The 18,888-nt window shown below is 38.1% G+C and overlaps 1 protein-coding gene across 1 annotated transcript in view; it reads right to left on the bottom strand.

Annotated features, from left to right (window-relative positions):
* UBA6 (ubiquitin like modifier activating enzyme 6) overlaps window positions 1-2,814 on the bottom strand; it is a 73,351-nt gene extending 70,537 nt beyond the window's left edge. Inside the window, exons 1-2 of the mRNA XM_037042082.1 lie at window positions 2,697-2,814; window positions 259-321 (exon numbers count right to left, since the gene is read on the bottom strand). Of these exons, the coding sequence (XP_036897977.1) occupies window positions 259-321; window positions 2,697-2,767 (134 nt within the window). The 5' untranslated portion in view covers window positions 2,768-2,814. The remainder of the gene's footprint in view (window positions 1-258; window positions 322-2,696) is intronic.
* Between the last annotated feature and the right edge of the window lie 16,074 nt (window positions 2,815-18,888).

Below are 18,888 nucleotides of genomic sequence, written 5' to 3'. Positions count from 1 at the left end.
GAGGTATATTTTGTAGTGGAGAGCAGAACCATTCTTGGTCATACTGCCTAAAGCAACTGGTATTTAAATGTTATTCTAGCTTGCAGGCTATATTTGGTTAAAAAGAAATCCCAGAAATCCTACTTTTAACTCAAGAGCAACTCTTAAGATATATTCACAAAATTTAGTATAGGCCTAATAATATCTTCAAATAGACTACTCCATTATTTGAAAACAAAGAACTGGGAAAATAAGTTTCAGTTTCCACAAAATTCTTACCTGTATAATGCATCATCAATTTCCACCAATTCTGTTGACATGATGGGCAAATGTGTATTTGTGCTGAAAAAATAAACACACACACACACAATTTATAAGGGCAATCATGATTTTTCAATGTTCACATCCTGTAAGGCAGTGGTGCCCAACCTTTTTGGTACCAGGGACTTGTTTTTTGGAAGACAATTTTTTCATGGACTGGGGGGATGGTTTCGGCATGGTTCAAGCACATTACACTGAAGCTCGCCTCTTCGTGTGGGCCCAAAGGTTGAGGACCTCTGCTGTAAGTAAGGTAACAATCAATTATACATGGGATCATATTCACCAGTTATTAAAAGTAGGCCTTACAAATCAGATACATATGTATTTTACTATCTACTAATTTACCTGGATTTAAAACATAGGTCAAAATTAAATTCACTGACTGCCTACCCTCTGTGTTTACTGCAAAATTATAACCCATAGTTGTTTTATTCTCAGGTGTTGTTTCATCATCGATGCAAGTTCTCTTGGGTCTATATTTTAGCAATTTTGATCATGCAGACCATAAACCTTCTCTAAAATACAGTCTCCCTAGATAATTTCATTCAATCCATGGAATTTATCTTATACTGACAATAACTAAACTTATTTCTCCATGTTTGATCTCTCCTCTGACCTCCGGATTTTACACATCTGCCAGAATATCTCTATTCTGATGTTCAATTAGTATCACAAACCTAACCAGTCCAAAACAGAATTCATTCAGTTCCCTCTGCTTAATCTATTCTTCCCGGGCATTTCTCAATCCAGTTTCTGGTACTGCCAACCATTTATCTGCTCAGGCCAAAAAATCTAGGGATCCTCTTAACTTGTTCCTTCATTTTCTCTATCTGTGAGTCCTATTAGGTCTTTCTTCCAAGGAGATCTCAAAATCTGATCATGTCTCACTATTTCAATCAGTATAATCTCACGCTAAACCACCATCGTATTTTGTCTGAATTAATTTAAAATCTTTCTAACTGGTGTTTCTATTTATACTATGGCCCTTCCCCTTAAATTTATTCTCCACATTAATAGCCTAAATCTTTTAGAATATAGTAAGACATTACTCCCAGACTTAGAACTATCCTTTGGTTCTAGGAATAAAATTCAAATACCTTACCATGCTTAAACGGGCCTATAAGGTCTACCTCCCAATTATCTCTCCCATCTCAACTCCTACAACTTTCTTCTAAAAAGCTAAGCTGGCTGCCACTGTAGTTTTTACGCTTGGTATTCCCTCTGCTTGGAATGTTTTTCCTTCAGATCTCTGAGTTACTAAAATATTCCCTCACAAATATTACACAGAAGATTCCTGATCACCCTATCAATGAAAAGGCTCCCCTCCTCCTTAGGTCACTTCCTAATTAATTAACCTGCTGAATTTTCTTCAGATCACTTATCACTAGCTGTTTATTGTTTGCTTTCCCCTATAGCTGTATGACCCACTAAGAATTCAATACAGTATTCCAAACACCTAAAAGAGCTAATCAGCTCTGTCACTTAATATGACCGGCATTTACTTTTCAGAAAGTTCTACCTTACTGGAATGGTTCAAAAATCACAATCAAAGATGCTTTCTTGACAGAAGGGGAGTTTCTGTTCATATTGCATAACTTCCCCCAGGTAGGTGAATTTGGCAGTGCTGGCAACAGCAGGCAATAACCATAGTATCAAAAGCATCCCTTCAATCCGGAGTTCGTGAAAAAGCTACAGGTTTACAGAAGTCTCACTTTAGATCAAAATCATATATCCACCACTATCTTTGGCATATTGTATTTTGGTAGAGGGCAGCATGTATTAATCCGTTTTATTAATTAAAAGATGACTGAAACAGGAACTACACGAACGTGCCTGATTTTCTAGGAGTGGAAAAGTCGTGAAGAACCTGAAAACCAACTGGTCAACAGAGGTCTTCAGGATGTCCTGACTGCCTCTGACTCATTATTACCAAGTTCCCTCCGGTGATATAATACTTTTCAGAGGAGCTCAGTGGAGCATCACGACAGTGGCACTCAGCTTTGTTTTTACCGAAAGGAGGGGAAAATGTGTTAGGCACCAGGTCTGGGAAGCTCACACGAAGAGAAGCGGACCAAAACTCTCCGCTGGAGCCCTCCCCGCCACCCTTCCCGTCCGGCGACTGGGAGGAAGAAGGATGGTAGACCTCAACCGGAACTGAGAAAGCGATGAAAGGGACGAGAACTGGACTGTCGCTCCAGCGAAGCCGGGGGCGCAAAGGCCCGAGCCCAGGCCACCACACCCACACCGTGCGCTCTCTCCGCTGGTCCAGACTTGTCTGCCCCGGCCCCGCGGCCTCTCGCGCGCTCCCTGTTCGCGCGAAGGGTTGAAGAGGAAACCCGGCGCCAAGGTCCTGCTGGCCACCCCTCGCTTTTTCGTGCCCACAATTTTCCTCTCACCTGCCGGCGCCCCAGGAAGAGCAGGACGCCTCTTCCCCCTGAGGTGCGATCACAGCCTCAGATGACTCCATTGCTTCCACAGAAGCGCCGCCGCGGGATACAGGGAGTCAGGGAAGGGGGCGGGACCGCGGGGTCAAGGGGCGGGCGGTGACATCACCGGAGGGGGCGGGCCTGGGGAGCGCGCAGCCCGCCCCGCTTTCCCGTCTACCCCAGGGGCGTCCTGATTTCCGGTTTGGGTGTGGCCGGGGGGCGGGCCTTGCTGCAGGTGGCTGCAGTGAGCACCACAGGGCAAGGTTGCGGCAGACTTAAATGGAGGCAAAACAGTAAAGTTGCGCGTCACCTCTGGTTCCACAGCCAAGCCCAGAGGATTCCAGTGACCAACAAAATGGTAAAGCTGCGTATCAGAATTCTTAAGTTTTGTAGCAAGAAGTGGAAACCCCTTCGTTTTTAAAATAAATAACCAGAGACTAGTAGTAGGGGACTCTAGATTTCCAGCCTGGGATTCTAACTTTAGGACGTTATACGTTTGACACGTAAGGGTGTGTACTGCATATTAGGCACTGCCACAGGTTTATTACAATCATGTGAATTTTAGAGCTATAAATGGCATTAGGTCATCCAGTTTGTCCCCTTCACTTTATGGATGGGGAAAGGACCTTACAGTCAATGTACGTGATCTGGTCAAGGTCAAAGAGCTAGTTCCAGAGGTAGTTACTGCCAGATTAAGTACCAGAACACATATTTAAGAGCCTTTCATCTAATTCTCTTTCCATTGACTCCCCATTCGCCTTTCTCAGAAAACAAGAATTAGTGGCACACAATAACATTAGGATTTGCTTTTCATTCTGAGTAAGTCAACAGCCATACCACCCTGAACACGCCTGATGTGTAAATAACAGTGTATAATTGAAAAAAAAATCTGTTTGATTTTTAAAATTGGCATATACCTTGACTATATATTACATCATCTTTTGCAATGCGACATATTTTACTTAATTAGAACTTTATATTTCTAGTGTGGAGGGATGGTCCAGGTAAAACTGCATTATCTTTCATACCTCTCAATTTTCTTTTCAAAATTGTACATTGCAACTACCTGAAAACTTCATGCTGCTCATTCATGTCATCATTCACGTTTTGCAATCAGTTGTATACCCTATACATAACCACTAAAGTCAAATTGTCTCATTTTTTCAAGGTTCTGCTCTAGCACTTGGCTTATCCCCTGTCTTTTCTCTTTTTTCTAAAGTTAATTAATGTAAATATCTTTGGCCCACTCCACAAATAATGCCAATTTCTCTATTTCCCTCCAATTTCTCTTTCCTCATTTCTTTCTAAATATTGAATGCCTGTGAAACTTTAGGACCTATTGACTAGACAATAATCTGGTGATAGAGGTACAGGGAGCCATGATTTCCTCGATCTCATTGGGGGAAGCCAGAAAGTGGAAAATAAATGAAAAAATAATTTCAGAAAGTAAATATTTTGAAGAAAGTAAAGAAAGGATCAGGAGATAGAGACTTGGGGAGGAGAAAGGAGACAATTTTAGATAGTCACAGAGAAAGTGAAATTTGAGCCAAAACCTAAATTAAATGAGCCATGCTAGATATTCTAGCAGAAGATATTCTAAACAGAGGGAATTTCAAGTGTAAAATTCTTTTATTTTCTTTTTTAGCATTTATCACCTTCTGGTTTATATTTATTTGTTTACTTGTGTATTACCTGTCTACGTTTTCAAAAGAGACTGGGCTTTTCCTGGAGAAAGAGCCAAAGCATGGGGGCAATTTGATATGAAAGAGAATCTATGGTGCTGGCTTTGCAGAGGAAAGAGACCACATAGAAACAAAGGGGAGTGGCCTCTAGTTGCTGACAGTGGCCTCCAGCTAACAGCCAATAAGGAAGTGGGGGCCTTGTTGACTGTGGGCTGCAAGGAACTAAATATGGTCAACCTATACGCGTTTGGGAGGCCCCAAGCTTCAGATCAGAACACAGTCAACTGGTATCTTGATTTCCCTTGTGAAGCTTTGGCCAAAGAACCCAGGTGTCCTGTGCCCTCAGTTCTGACCCGCAGAACTTAAACTAGTAAATTATGTGGTTTTCACCCCACTATGTTTATGGTAATTTGTTACTTAGCAAGAGAAAATGAATGTAGTATATTTTACCTGAGACCCACATAATTTTAATTGAGACCCACAATTCTTGGCATTTTAACAGCACTGAAATTAGAATGTATTTTTCATATATACATGAAACAGTGGTGCTCTTAAAATTGAAATCATCTTAGATTTGGTATAATATAGTGTGAGTTATTTCAAACATACAGTGTAACATATCCAGATTTAATAGATTTTAATGTTTTGTCACATTTCCAAATGGAAAAGAAAATTGGAATATCATCAGACTTGTAACAGGGAAGAAAATATAATAACATTTAGGATTTTCAAGGGAAAAAATGTGGCCAAGGATTTAATATCTAACTAAATCAACTCTCATGTACAAATGGTATAAACTATTATCAACACTTGATATGATATCAACATTTGATGAAACAATTGTTTCTTTGAATAATTCCTAGAGAATTATTGCAGAATGAACATCAGAAGACCAAAATGACTAGAGATGCCTCAGCCTAAGTATTGGTGCAGACCCTTACAGAAAAAGACCCAATCTTTTGTGTTTATTAGCTTTTGTGTCCCTGCTTGTTTATGGCTTGTAACTAATTTTCCTCATTTTCTGTCACCTCATTTCTGAGTTTTCTATCCCCCTCCAGTTTGGGTGAGGTATAATTGACAAATAAAACTAAGATATTTAAAGTACACAACATGATGATTTAAAATATGAATGCACTGTAAAAGGATCCTTCCACTCAATTAGTTAACTAAGATTTTCTAATTCTAAATCATGTTCTTTATATCTCATATCATCTTCTTAATGTTTTTTAGTTTTAAAATAGTCACTTAGAGTTTTGTGGCAAGTCTTCCACTCATGCTTTCATTATCTGTAATGGTGTTATGCTCCATATTCCCTTTTTTCTTTTTTGTTAAATGGTGAATCTATGGATCTTTTTATTTTCTTCCAAAATTACATTTCTGGACAAGAATTATACTTGGCCTTAACATGTTGTTATTAGGTAAGTCTGAGGTTAATTAGAAAAACATTTGGTAGAATTTTAAGTTACTAGTAAAAATCAACTATTTCAATTAATGAGGGAAAACGAGAAAAGCAAAGTTTTGGCATCCAAAAAACTGTCACCATTGGCATCCAAGGATCAATCAACCAAAGCCTTCAAAAGGTCCAGGCTGACTGGCAGCAGCATTTGGTTTGTTTTTTGCCTCAATAAATTTTTAAGCCCGAAATCTCAACCCGGAAGTTTCTCTTTCTTTTCTTATAACTTTGTATAGGACATAAACTTGATACTTTTTGTTGCTAATTTTATGTGAAATTAGTATTTATTATTTTTTTTTACTTTTTATTTATTTATCTTTAGAGGGGAAGGGAAGGAGAGAGGGAGAGAAATATCAATGTATGGTTGCCTCTCGTGAGTCCCCTGCTGGGAACTGGCCTGCAACCCAGTTATGTGTCCTGACTGGGAATTGAACTGCGATCGTGTGGTTCGAAGGCCCGCGCTCAATCCACTAAGCTACACCAGCCAGGGCGAAATTAGTATTTCTGAACAGTTAGTATGAGGCTGGCTTCCTAGTCTAATGAACCTTGGCCTATGGAGAACAAAATTGTATTCCAAGAAAGTCAGGTGTCTGGCCCAAAGCAAGGAGGGAGTCCACATTCCAGAATAACCATGAGATGCCTTACTAAACAAAGGAAAAATAGGTTTATTATAGGAATTGGGGATTGTCTAGATGCAGGGGTGTCCAACATGTGGCCCACGGGCCATATGAAGCCCAGGATGGCTGTGAATGCAGCCCCACACAAAATCAGAAATTTACTTAAAACTTTTTTTGCTCATCAGTTTTTATTAATGTTTGTTTATTTCATGTGTGGCTTAAGACAACTCTTCTTCTTCCAGTGTGGCCCAGAGACACCAAAAGGTTGTATACCCCTGGCCGTAGAGTTTAAGAGAAATTAAAGTGAAGTTTGAAAGTGTTTTTGATAGGCTGCAAAGAAAGCAAGGCTCTGTGTAAAGGGCTCTACTTTATGGCTAGGCTGCAACATGGACCCAGGGTGCTGTTTCACTGGAAACTAAAAAGTTTAAATAGGTGTGTCTTTATAACTCAGTAGAAACTTCATTTGTTTAGAATGACCTTTCTCCTGTCTTTCCTTTTGATTCAAAATGGCTTAATCCAGCACCCTGACTCACCTGCCTCCTTCTCTCTTGCAGGACCACTCCGTTACTCATCCAGGACAAAGAGGTTCTGATCAGCATGAAATAATCTTAGGAACAAAATTTCAGGTCTGTTAACCCTAGAGATAGTTTAGCTCAAACTAGGGATAACGTGTAGGTCTCAGTTGTGTTTCAGCTCCAGGAAAACTCCCTAGACTGCATGCTTGTGAAACCAGTTGAAACAATGCTGTGGCTGGCATCAGGACCAGATGCCCTGATCTAATACCCACTAGCACTGACCAATCAGGAGAGACTGATCCTCACTCCCTTAGTCACCATGATTAATGATTTTCCCCCATATAACTCATCCTCTGACACCATCAGGGAGCCAGGTCTTCAAGTGTTAGCTCACCTGTGATTCCGGGCCTGGGCCACTTCCTAAAAATAAACACTTCCTTTTCTTTGCTGCATAATCCTGTTTGTGTCAAATAGACCCTTTCTTTGTCCAGTAACATATTGTTTCCACAAAACCTTTTTCTGACCATCCTTGGGTTGGAAATAAAGGCTGTCTCTTTGTGTCAAGGTGACATAGATCTTCTATCCAAGAAATATTTCAATCATAATGAAAGTCTTTCAAAGAACAAGTTTTTAACAATTCGTGACTATACAGAAAGAGCACTCTCTGTAAGTAAAAAAGTAGTAATTACTCTAAGAGTGTGTATGGGGGTGTGTGACACTTTATAGCATGTTCTTGAGAGAAATACTACTTTCTGTTAACTTTGTAGTTGGCTTTATCTGTATCTATTGTCTGTATCTGATAAATGGCAAAGCAGATCTTAACTTTCTCGGTCCAAACTCATTTTTGCTTTCTCAGGTGTTTCAGCAAAACGTTAGTAACTTCTAAGGGCTCCCTCTTTCATTCTTTTTGTGTAGTGTTTAAAAATATGTTGGCTTAACTTTTGTGGTTTCCCAGCTTACTTCCCTTCCCCAGTTTGATCCACGGACTTCTTTCCTTCTTTACTGCCGTGCTGGCATTACCTGTGCACACACCCATATGAGCATGTGTGCACAGTGGCATTTCAGAATATTTCAGAATAGATTTAGACTTATAGAAAATGTAAAAATCAAAACAGAATTTTTGTATACTCTTTACCCCACTTTCCCTAATGAAAACATTTACATAATCGTGGTACATTTGTCAAAATAAGAAGTTAATATTGGCACACTATTTTAACTATCTACTCAGTTTATTCAGATTTTACCAGGTTTTCCACTAATACCCTTTCTTCTGTTCTGGATTCCATCCAGAATATCATGATACATTTTAAATTGCCCCATTTGGTTATTATAAAGCTGTACACAGATTAACAATGGAAGTAAAATTTCCAAGACATTTTACTGTTTTATTTAACTACTTAAGCAACGGTGGCTAAAGATAAAATATAATAAATTACGCTCCCAAGTTTAATCTTCTGCTAATAATGATAGAAAATAGATGACAAAACTGAAAATCCTTGACTGGGGCATCTAGTCCTCATGGCTTTCTAGACGATATTCTGTAAATGAATTGGGATATCCTGACTGGGGGTGAAGGCACCTCGGTCCCTTTGTGAAAGAGGACGTTCGGAGCCCTGTTGCAGAGATCTGTATTCAGCCACCATCAGACTCAGTTGCCATCCAAAGTGTGCTGTTGCATTTTACATACATTTTTGTTGACTGAAACAATGTTCACATCATCATTTTTCTCATCTTTTTTTTCTTTCCTCATCTTTTTTTTGATTTGATAGCAGATGGTCTAGTCCAATGAGCATAAGGCTTTTGCCCTCATTAGAGTCACCTGGCTTGTCTGTTAGAACCCAGAATGTTGCACCACAATGTTTATGGTTGCAAGCAAAAATAACTGGGATATATGTGTTCAAAGTGAAGTAGGTTGGATATAGAGAACAAGTTGGTATGGAATCCTGCTGTACAGATAGACTTCAAGGCCCCATAAAATCTGAGGTAAGCAGTGACGAAGCATCCAGTCTGGTTGGTAAGGGTTAAGGTTATTGTATGTTGAGTGCTCGATACCATGGTTCCTACACAAATATTATAGATGTTCCATTATCTAATATAAAGGCACAATCAGAGTGCTCCAGAGTAGATGGAATCGAAGACTTTAGGTATCACTAAGAAAAACTAAGAGTAGGGTAAATGAAGAAATCTGTTCCTATCCCTAGGGATCAGCCTGCGGGCAAAATAGAAACTGGTGTTACAACCTGCCAACAGAAAACCAAGGAAGCCTGAAGACTTGGACTTAGGTCAGCTAGCTTCTGAATCCCGTCAATACTAGGTCAATAATTTCCTTTTCAATGGTATACTGCCTAGAGGCAGAGCTATTTGCAACATTTTTTTTTTTTTGGCCAGTGATGCCAGTGATGGCATCCTAGGGTGAACCTCACTTACAATTGCTTCTAGGTTTACACACACTCTTGTGGCGGCATAACGGGGCAGTCTCATTGAAGAAGGTGTTGAAGGACTCATCTCCTCTCACATTCCTCTTATCACTTGGCTCTAGGTGGGAGGCTGGATTTCATATTCCAGTCAGTATAGTTCATAACGGATATTTCTAATCTTGACAATAGTCTCACCAATGTGGATAGAGATGCTTTAATGCAGGAAGCAAAGAGATGGGAATGACACTGAGTCCAGCTGTCTTCTCCAATAAGGTGGAAAGATATCTGTTTTTACTAATCAGTGTAATAACAACTTTAGAATGCTACTCAAAAGAGTTTTCCTGCAGATTCTTTATTATCAATGAAAGATAATGTTAAATAATAATAATAATAGTAATAATAATAATAGCAAATTGCCTGCGTGAATCATCAGCTCTCTGATAGTGAGGTTTTTGCTTTTTTCTAAGTCTTAGGCAATTTATGATGAACAGGATAGGCAAACAATATGCTTGCTCACCACCAAGTTTTGTAGATCGACCTGGTAATTGCTTCAAAGAGGGAGATATTCCTGTCACTTTTAATACTTCCAGTGGACAGAGATGATGGTCAGTGGTGACATTTAATCACTACCCTTTAGTATTTTAAGTTCCTTAAAGGCAGTTTGAGAGACTCCATACCCCTTTTCTTTTCCTTATTAAGAGGTCTTCTTTTTTTCTTGCTAAAAGAATCTCAATTTTGTTCAGATATAGGGCTACTATGAGCTTCCTGGGAAGCTGGATTTCTCCCTAACCCCGGATACTGATTTATTATTGGTCTAAAATAGTCACAATCCCAATCTCCTTGTAGTGAACTAGTTTAGGCATTTGTATGTTAGGGAATTCTGGATAATAAAAGTCAGTGTTGGGCTTATGGGTTACTGAAGATTTTCCCTATTGATACGAAGTGACACAAAGAAATATTCCCTTTTGTGCCTTCAGGCTTGTTCTGTGAGCAGATGTTAGAGGTTTTCCCTGGCCATAATAGATAAGCTCGGAGATAAGAAAAATGCTGTAGTGAATATGCCAAAATCTTAAAGCAACTTAACTCTGGATTGGTTGTTATGTGAAATAATGTCTTTTTGTTTAAGCCAGTTTGCACTGTATTTCCCATTCTTGTAGCTTAATGCATCCTAACTGATAAAGGTAATGCTTTCTTCTGTTACCTAATAGAAACAGTAAGGCAGCAAACTTGTATTATTTCTGAACACACAGAGATATCAAAAAGAATTTTAAAGTGCTTTACATATTTTATTTCTCTTAGCATATATAGCATTTTATCTATAACTATGCTCTTAGCATATATAGCATTTTATCTATAACTATGCTCTGAACCTTGCTGTAATGGTTAAACGTGACTTAACTATATATGAAAGTGAACAAGAACCATACAATGTTTCTCTAGATTCAGTATAAATATATCCCTAACTCATCTTCCTTTTGCTTGGATCCCAAAGATACCCGTTGCTATTCTAAGACCACCTTATCTGAGGGCAGAAGTCTGGCCGAAGGGAAGTAACAGTGAAAAGTGATGGTTTTAATGAATTGCAATTATGTCTTACTTTTGTGAATTTCATAAACGTGTGATGATGTGAAGACCTTTTTTCCAGGGTCTCAGGAGGGGGCTGATTAATAGAGGAGCTTTTTTTAGTCCTTGTCTGAGGACAACCTTATTGATTTCAGGAAGTGGGGCAGGCAGGGAGAGAGGGAGAGAAGCATTGATGTAAGAGAGAAACATCAATCAGTTGCCTCTTATATGAACCCTCACTACCAAACCCCTAACCTAGGCATGTGCCCTGACTAGGAATCAAACCTGTGATCTTTTAGTCTATAGGATGACACCCAAACCAACTGAACCACACCAGTGAGGGCAGTGGAGGGTCTGTGAAGTTAAATTTCTTTAACTTGGTAAGAAATCTGTTTCAGGTTGCCATGTGTTTAATTTTTAGTATCTTGGGTGATTATTCTCTGGATCTGAAGTGATAGCCAGAATTTTTTAAAGTTATGCAAATTTCTTACTCAATGAACTAGTTATAAAAATAGACAAAAAACAGGGACCAAGAGTTTCCAAAAAGCCAATGATTGGGCAGAACTTACCCTCTAGTCATCGGGTAAAGATTCTAACTACTGGAATTTAAAATGTTGGGATTTAGATTGTGAAAAAAAAAATCTGTTCTTTTGGCTTACAGCTACATTTGTTGTACAATTACTATGTTCTAAGAATTGTATTTAGTCTTTATACTTTGTATTTAAATTACCTGCTCTTTAAACTTTATTGTATACATAGTCTTATTTTATTTTGAGAAGTTAATTGGTGATTGCAGTAGCTACTTCTGGCTTCTGACCCCCAAACATTTCCCTTCTGCTCTCTCTCTCTCACACACAAACAAATGAGAAAAAAAGAAGTACATTTTTAAAAAATTTTATTTTATTGATTATACCAGTACAGTTGTCTCAATTATTCTCCTTTTGTCCCCTCCACCCAGCACACACCACTTTCTCAGACAATTCCTCCACCGCTCTTCATGTCCATGGGTCATGCATATGGGTTCTTCAGCTATTCTATTTCCTGTACTGTACTTTACATCCCCATGGCTATTCTGTAACTACCTATTTGTACTTCTTAATCCATTCACCTCTTCACCCATTCCCCCACACAACCCTCCCATCTGGAGACCATGAAAACTCTCTCCATGTCTGTGATTCTGTCACTGTTCTTGTTGTTTGCTTAGTTTGTTTTTTTTTAGATTCAATTATTGATAGACAGGTATGTATTGCCATTTTATTGTTCACAGTTTTGGTCTTCTTTTTCTTAAATAAGTCCTATTAATATTGCAGATGCTAAAGGTTTAATGATGATGAACTCCATTAGTTTTTTCTTGTCCAGAAAGCTCTGTGTCTGCCCTTTGATTTTAAGTGATATCTTTGCTGAATAGAACAATTTTGGCTGTAGGTCCTTAATATTTCACGAGTTTGAATGTTTTTTACCAATTCCTTATAACCTGCAAAGTTTCTTTTGAGAAATCAGCTGACAGTTTTATGGGAATTCCCCTATAGGTAACTAATTGCTTTTCTCTTGTTCGTTTTAAGATTCTCAGTTTATCTTTAACCTTTTGCATTTTAATAACAACATGCTTTGAAGTGGGCCTCTTTGCATCTATCTTATTTGGGACTCTGTGCTTTCTGGACTTGCATGACTAGTTCCTTCATCCAATCAGGGAAGTTTACTTTCATTATTTTTTCAAGTAGATTTTTCTAACTTCTTGCTCTTTCTCTTCTGTTTCTGGGACCCCCATGGTGCAAATGTTGGACCTCTTGGAGTTGTCCCAGAGGCTGTTTACCCTATCCTCATTTTTTTGAATTCTATTTTTGTCTTGTTCTGATTGGTTGTTTTTCCCTTCCTTATATTCCAAATCATTGACTTGATTCTCAGCTTCATCCACTCCACAGTTGTTTCCCTATAAATTGTTCTTTATTTCAATTAATGTATCCTTTGTTTCTGACTGGATCCTTTTTATGCTGCTGAGGTCCTCGCTATATTCCTTGATTATCCCTATAACCAGTGTTTTGAACTTTGCATCTGATACATAGCTTATCTTCATTTCATTTAGCTCTTTTTCTGGAGTTTTGAGTGATTCTTTCATGTGGGCCATGTTTCTTTGTCTCCTCATTTTGGTAGCCTCCCTGTGTTTGTTTCTATGTATTATGTAGAGCTGCTATTACTCCCTTTTTTGGTAGTGTGGCTTAATGAAGTAGGTGTCCTATAGAGCACAGTGGCACAGCCTCCCCTATCACCCAAGCTGGGTATTCACGGTGCACCCCTCGTGTGGGCTTAGTACACCCTCTTCTGGTAGTTGAACCTTGATTGCTGTTGGCAGGTCAAAGGGAAGGGTTTTCCCAAGTCAGTCAGCTGTAAGGGCTGGCTGTGACCAGTGACCACCAACCTCCATCCTTCTTGGAGGATCAACTGTGTGGTGGCATGGTGCTGGTGCTCCTACATAGCTGTCCACTAGGTGCATAAGCTCTGGGGTTTCCCAGGTGGTGAAAGCCAAGATCAACCCTCACCTTTGTTTTGACCAGGGCCACCCTGCCTAAGCTTTCAAGCAATCTGGGATGGCTGCTGTCTGTGCTGGGCTTGGAGACTCCCAGGCGAAGCCAACCTGTGAATCTAGGCTGGCTGCTGCTAGTACAGGACCTAGGCCCACTTAGCAAGTGGTTCAGGGGCTGGGAGCTCACTGAGGCTGACTGTTTCTTGTTTGAGAGGATTTAGGAAGTTGTGAAGCAGGAGCCAAGACCAGCCATTCATATAGAAAAGTAGTGTGGGTGGGACAAAGTCTCAGGGGATCTCCAATGGGGGTCAAGCAATGTTAGCCAGATTGATGGAGTATCAGATATGACACCAGCTTGCCAATTCTGTGGCTCTGTGGTAGAGGGTTCAGAAAAGGGACAATGGCCTCTGCCTGCCTCTCTGTCTGGGAGAAAGCTGTCCCCCAGCTCTTACCTTATGACAGACACTTCACCTTCTTCCTGTGTGTCACTGGTGCCTTTCAAGCTGCTACCCCTGTGCTGGAACTCAGAGGGAGGGAGTCTGAGTAAGTCCATGTGTGTATTCTTTAAGAGGAACTACTTGGGACTCCAACAGTTTCTTCAACTGACTCAATCCCTGCTGGTTTTTGCAGCCATAAATTTTGGGAACTTATCTTCCTGGTACTGGAACCCGGGTCTGGGGAGCCTTGTGTGGGGCTGGGACTCCTCACTCCTGAGATACCCCTCATGAATTTTTATCCACCACACGTGAATATGGGTTCAGCCTGTTCCACCTCTGCACCCTTTCTAGCAGTCTGGTTCGATGTGGTTTCTTTAATTCCGTGCTTGTCAGACTTCAGTTCAAGTCACTTTCTGATGGTCCTGAGTGAAAGTAGTTCTATATTTTAGTTATAACTTTGATGTGGTTGTGCCACAAGGCAAGCTGCAATTACTTATGCCACCATCTTGACCAAAAGTTTCTAAGAACTACAATTTTTTCTTTCAGTTATTAGGTGGCTAACTGTTCAGGAAATTGAACACTGCCTCCACAGGATAAAGCACACTCTTCCAGTGTTTAGGGTAATGCCCTGCTCATTTACTAGTTATTGGGTCAGCTAGAATGTTTGTTTGTTTGTTGTTCCATAAGATGGCTCTCGTAGCACTTAATTGTCTTTAATTTCATTGGCAACAATTTTGTTAGATTGTATTGTATGTTGTCATATCACTGTGTGTTTAAAAAACTTACCAAAATCGGTGAATTTTGGCGTTGCTATTTTAATATTGAAGATGTAAGAAAATAAGCAACACATTTGGCACATGATGCTTGATTATTTCAAGAAAGATAAATATACAACTGAAATGCAAACAAAGATTTGTGCAGTGTATGGAGAAGGTGCCGTGATGATGGGATGTGTCAAAAGTGGTTTGCAAAATTTTGTGCTGGAAATTTCTTGCTGCATTATGCTCCACGGTCAGGTAGACCATTTGAAGTTGATAGTGATCAAATCGAGATATTAGTTGAGAAGAATCAATGTTCTACTATGTGGGACATAACTGACATACTCAAAGTATCCAAATCAATAAAATTACTAGTGAAAATGAAAAATATGTCTTTTTATAATTATGGAAAAAACTAAATGGACTCTTTTGCTAACCCAGTATTTGTTTAGGGATTGTCATGTGTTCCAGTTATAGCCAGTCTAAGAGGAAGTGTTGAAGTTCTGGGAAGGAGAGGTTCACAATGAGAAGCCACCTTTTGTTTCTGCTTCTGAGACTTCTAGTCAGTGACACTAATTTCTAATCACTAATGTCAAGTCTAGTAGAAGAAGAAAAAATGACTTGAAACTTTGAATTTCACCCTATTTGCTTACTTCTGGATTTCAAATGAAATGAGAAAAAAAGCCACTTTTAGTCAGACATTTCTATTACAGCAGATATCATTCTACCAATAACAGGGATGCATAAGATAAAAGTCATACAAGCACACACACAAATAACATTTATTGTATTTTTTCTCATTACAAAAGCAACACATATTTATTTTGTAAATTTGAAGTTAGAGGAATTCACAAGAAAGTCATTTTTAAAAAATTATCACTCAGAGATAACTATTTCAACACTTTTTGCATGTATTCTATTGTTCCTATGCATGCACTCTATGTATTATATAACTTTCAAAATTAGACTAGTTGCTTTAAACTTGAGTTTAAAAAATGTAATAACTATGAGGATTAAGTTAACATTTAAATGATCTTAGTTAGAGATTAAACTGAACCTTATTTTACTTAGCTTCCTGTGGATGCAATTTATAGAAATTAGACAATATCAACGAATTGGCTTAACATTTGAAGCTAAGCTAAAGGCAAAATAGATTAAATTCTAAATATTTTTTAACTGCCCACAAAGATCTCTTTGTGACTACCAAATAAGTTCTGAGATCAGGTCACTTGAAGGAACTTTCAAACTTACACTGATTTAAGCTCCCTAGAAGATAATGTTTGTGGTACCATGCCCTCCATGTTTTTGTTTTTAAGCTATTATAGCTCTGCTTCTTAGGCAATTAGTGAATTAGTGCAATTTTTGTCATTAGTTCATGTAATTTCTTCAGTAAATTGAGCTGCAATAGGAAATCAACTTTTAAACCAGATTTCTATACTAGATAAAAGAGAAGATGACCAAGATAGAATCTTAATTATCTGATATATTAGATTCTCTCTTTTATTGTGATTGGAAATAGAATAATTTACTATACTATCAAGTATTAAATATCCTTTGTTGAGTGGTGTATCTTTAATTTAAAAGCTACATTTACCCTTTGGACTATGAATTTTAATTTATGTCCATACCCACTTATGAGTTGTGGACCATCACATTCATGTAATACACTTATCTCTGCTAAGTTTTGCATTACATGTTAAGCCTTAAGAGGCTTAATAAGTTTGAAAGTGATGAGTAACTGAACTGAAACAATACAGTTTCATGAACATTATTATGCATGTATCTAAACAAATGAATACATTCTTGTTGTAATACATTTTTGTTGTAATAAGCTTTCTTATAAATACATAAGAATCATAGATTCTTAACCTTTTTTGTGATATGAGCTCCTTTGGCCATCTAGTTTGGCCTATAAACCCCTCTCATGGTAATGTTTTTAAAGTATAATATAATACAAATAGAATAAAAAAGCATGTGCATTTAAATATAGTTTTTGCATGGACCATAGGTTAAAGACCCTTTGCATCAAGATTTTGAATAGCCCTTTACTTAGTATATCAATAAGTGCCTGAGAACATATCTAAATATGAAAATGTCTTAAACATGTAAGAGCCAAACTGATATATCTTCATTAAACACATTTAATAAAGCCCTTAGATTATACTTTGTATATGTATATTATTTTTGCCTTTAGAGCTGGAAGTAAGAATTTTTTTAGTTTAGGAATAAGTATATGATAATAGAGATTTGTAGAAAATTGGTTTTGTTGTGAATATATATTCCTATGTTATCTAGCAGAGCTATAAAATCTTCTTAGGAATATAAATGACTTTCAAGTTAAAGTTAAGCATTTTATTCCATTAAAAATTTTGAGCCTTGCCCATTTCAACTGTGAAGTTGGTGAAATGGACTGGTTGATTAAAGGTATGACTTCAGTAAAAAAGAAGGTAGGAATGAAAGTACAGAAGGAGGAGCTCAGTGGTGACAGAAATAGGACCCGTGGAGACCATGGGTCCTATCAGACAATGAAGTAGGATGTGGAAAAAATACCACAAGCTACAACACTAAAAAACAAAGTATTAAAAGAGAAAAATAAGAGAAGGAAAGACCTATCATGTATCTGATTAGCAGTTTACTTTCCACAAGTCCACATACCCTGCAATATTTGGGAATTACATTTCATCTTATGTGTGGCACTACATATCTCAGATGAATATAATGGTATTTTACCTATTAAAAAATAAGTTAACCTTGTTGGTATAGCTCAGTGGGTTGAGTGCTGGCCTGGGAACCAAGAGGTCACTGTGGTTCAATTCCCAGTTGGAGCAAATGCTTGGGTTGTGGGCCAGGTCTGGGGCATGTGAGTGGCAACCACACACTGATGTTTCTCTCTGCTGCTCTTTCCCCCCTTCCCTTCTCTCTAAAAATAAATAAATAAAATCTTTTTAAAAAGTTAAAAAGTGGTTGAATTTCTTTTAAGTACCTTATATAATTTTCTCTTGTAATGGTTATTATAGTCCCACTGTTTTCATCCTATCCCTTTTTTTTCATGGAATGGGTCAAAAGAGACCTGAACTAAAAGAAGTATTGTATTGATATATTTTGAAAGCCATACCACTTAATGTGAATATCAGTAGGGTAGTCATCCATTTACAGAGAGTTTTTCTTTTGCTTTTTTTCTAACACTCTGCTGTCATTTTTGACCTTGTATGTACTGCAACTGGTTTTCAGAGTTTCTTCTACATATCAGGTATCTTTTGCTTGTACATTTGCTTGCTATTTAGATCAGAAGATAGAAAAATCCCTCATGTTAGAATAGAGGGGAAAAAAGAAAAAAATAATGTGAGAAACACAAATTCTGTAGCATAAAAAGACAGGTATATGATGTTTAAAGCATAACTGGTCTAGGTCTTATCTTGATTCTATTTTAAACGATGTTATCATTGCCACACTTAATTACCACACACTCCATAGACTATACATCCTAGAGGAATGTTCTAACTCCCGTCCGAATCCAAACCCCCTCTGAAATGCCCCTTTATGTAGAGGCACTCACGCACAAGGTAAAGAATGAAATGAAGAACTACTTATAAGTTTTGTCAGACTGATGGAGTGGATGGCAGGTGGTTGCTGAATACTCCAAATATCAGAATGCTGTTGAGACCAAAGAAACATTAGATTTCATTGTATTCTTTAACCATAGGAGGGAAAATTGTTTTTATGGGGGGAGGAAATATTGTCTCTGTGCTCCACGTATTATTGTAGCATAAGATCAGAATTGCTGCTAAGCCCTTTTGGAGTAAACTCTCCACAGATTGCTGAGGTTAAGACTGTGTTGTGGTTTCTCAGCCTTACTTTTTGGCATCTTTTTGCCTTAGGCCATGGCTATTTTAAATGTTTACACATTATTATACAAGAGAAAAGTGATAGAGAACCCAGTAATGTGTTACAGCTGCTCAGAAAGAGCAGAGATTAATTCAGCAGCTTGCAATTAGGGGAAAATATTTCAAGATTTTTCTTGAAGTTTTTCTTTCCTTGTAAATGAGTCTCTGACTATATGATTAAAGGAAAAAAGAATGTCTGCATAACTTTAAGCTCTGCCTTATTTATAAGTATGTATGCTGCAACCTGTACCATTCCCAAATGAGAGAATTTACTACCTTGCTCTTCTTTCCAAGACTTCCTATATCGTCTGATAA

This window comes from Sturnira hondurensis, unplaced genomic scaffold (genome assembly GCF_014824575.4).
Source record: "Sturnira hondurensis isolate 20B ecotype Veracruz unplaced genomic scaffold, ASM1482457v3 Scaffold0000566, whole genome shotgun sequence".
NCBI classification, from domain to species: domain Eukaryota; kingdom Metazoa; phylum Chordata; class Mammalia; order Chiroptera; family Phyllostomidae; genus Sturnira; species Sturnira hondurensis.
This window is presented reverse-complemented; position numbering and strand designations above follow the sequence as displayed.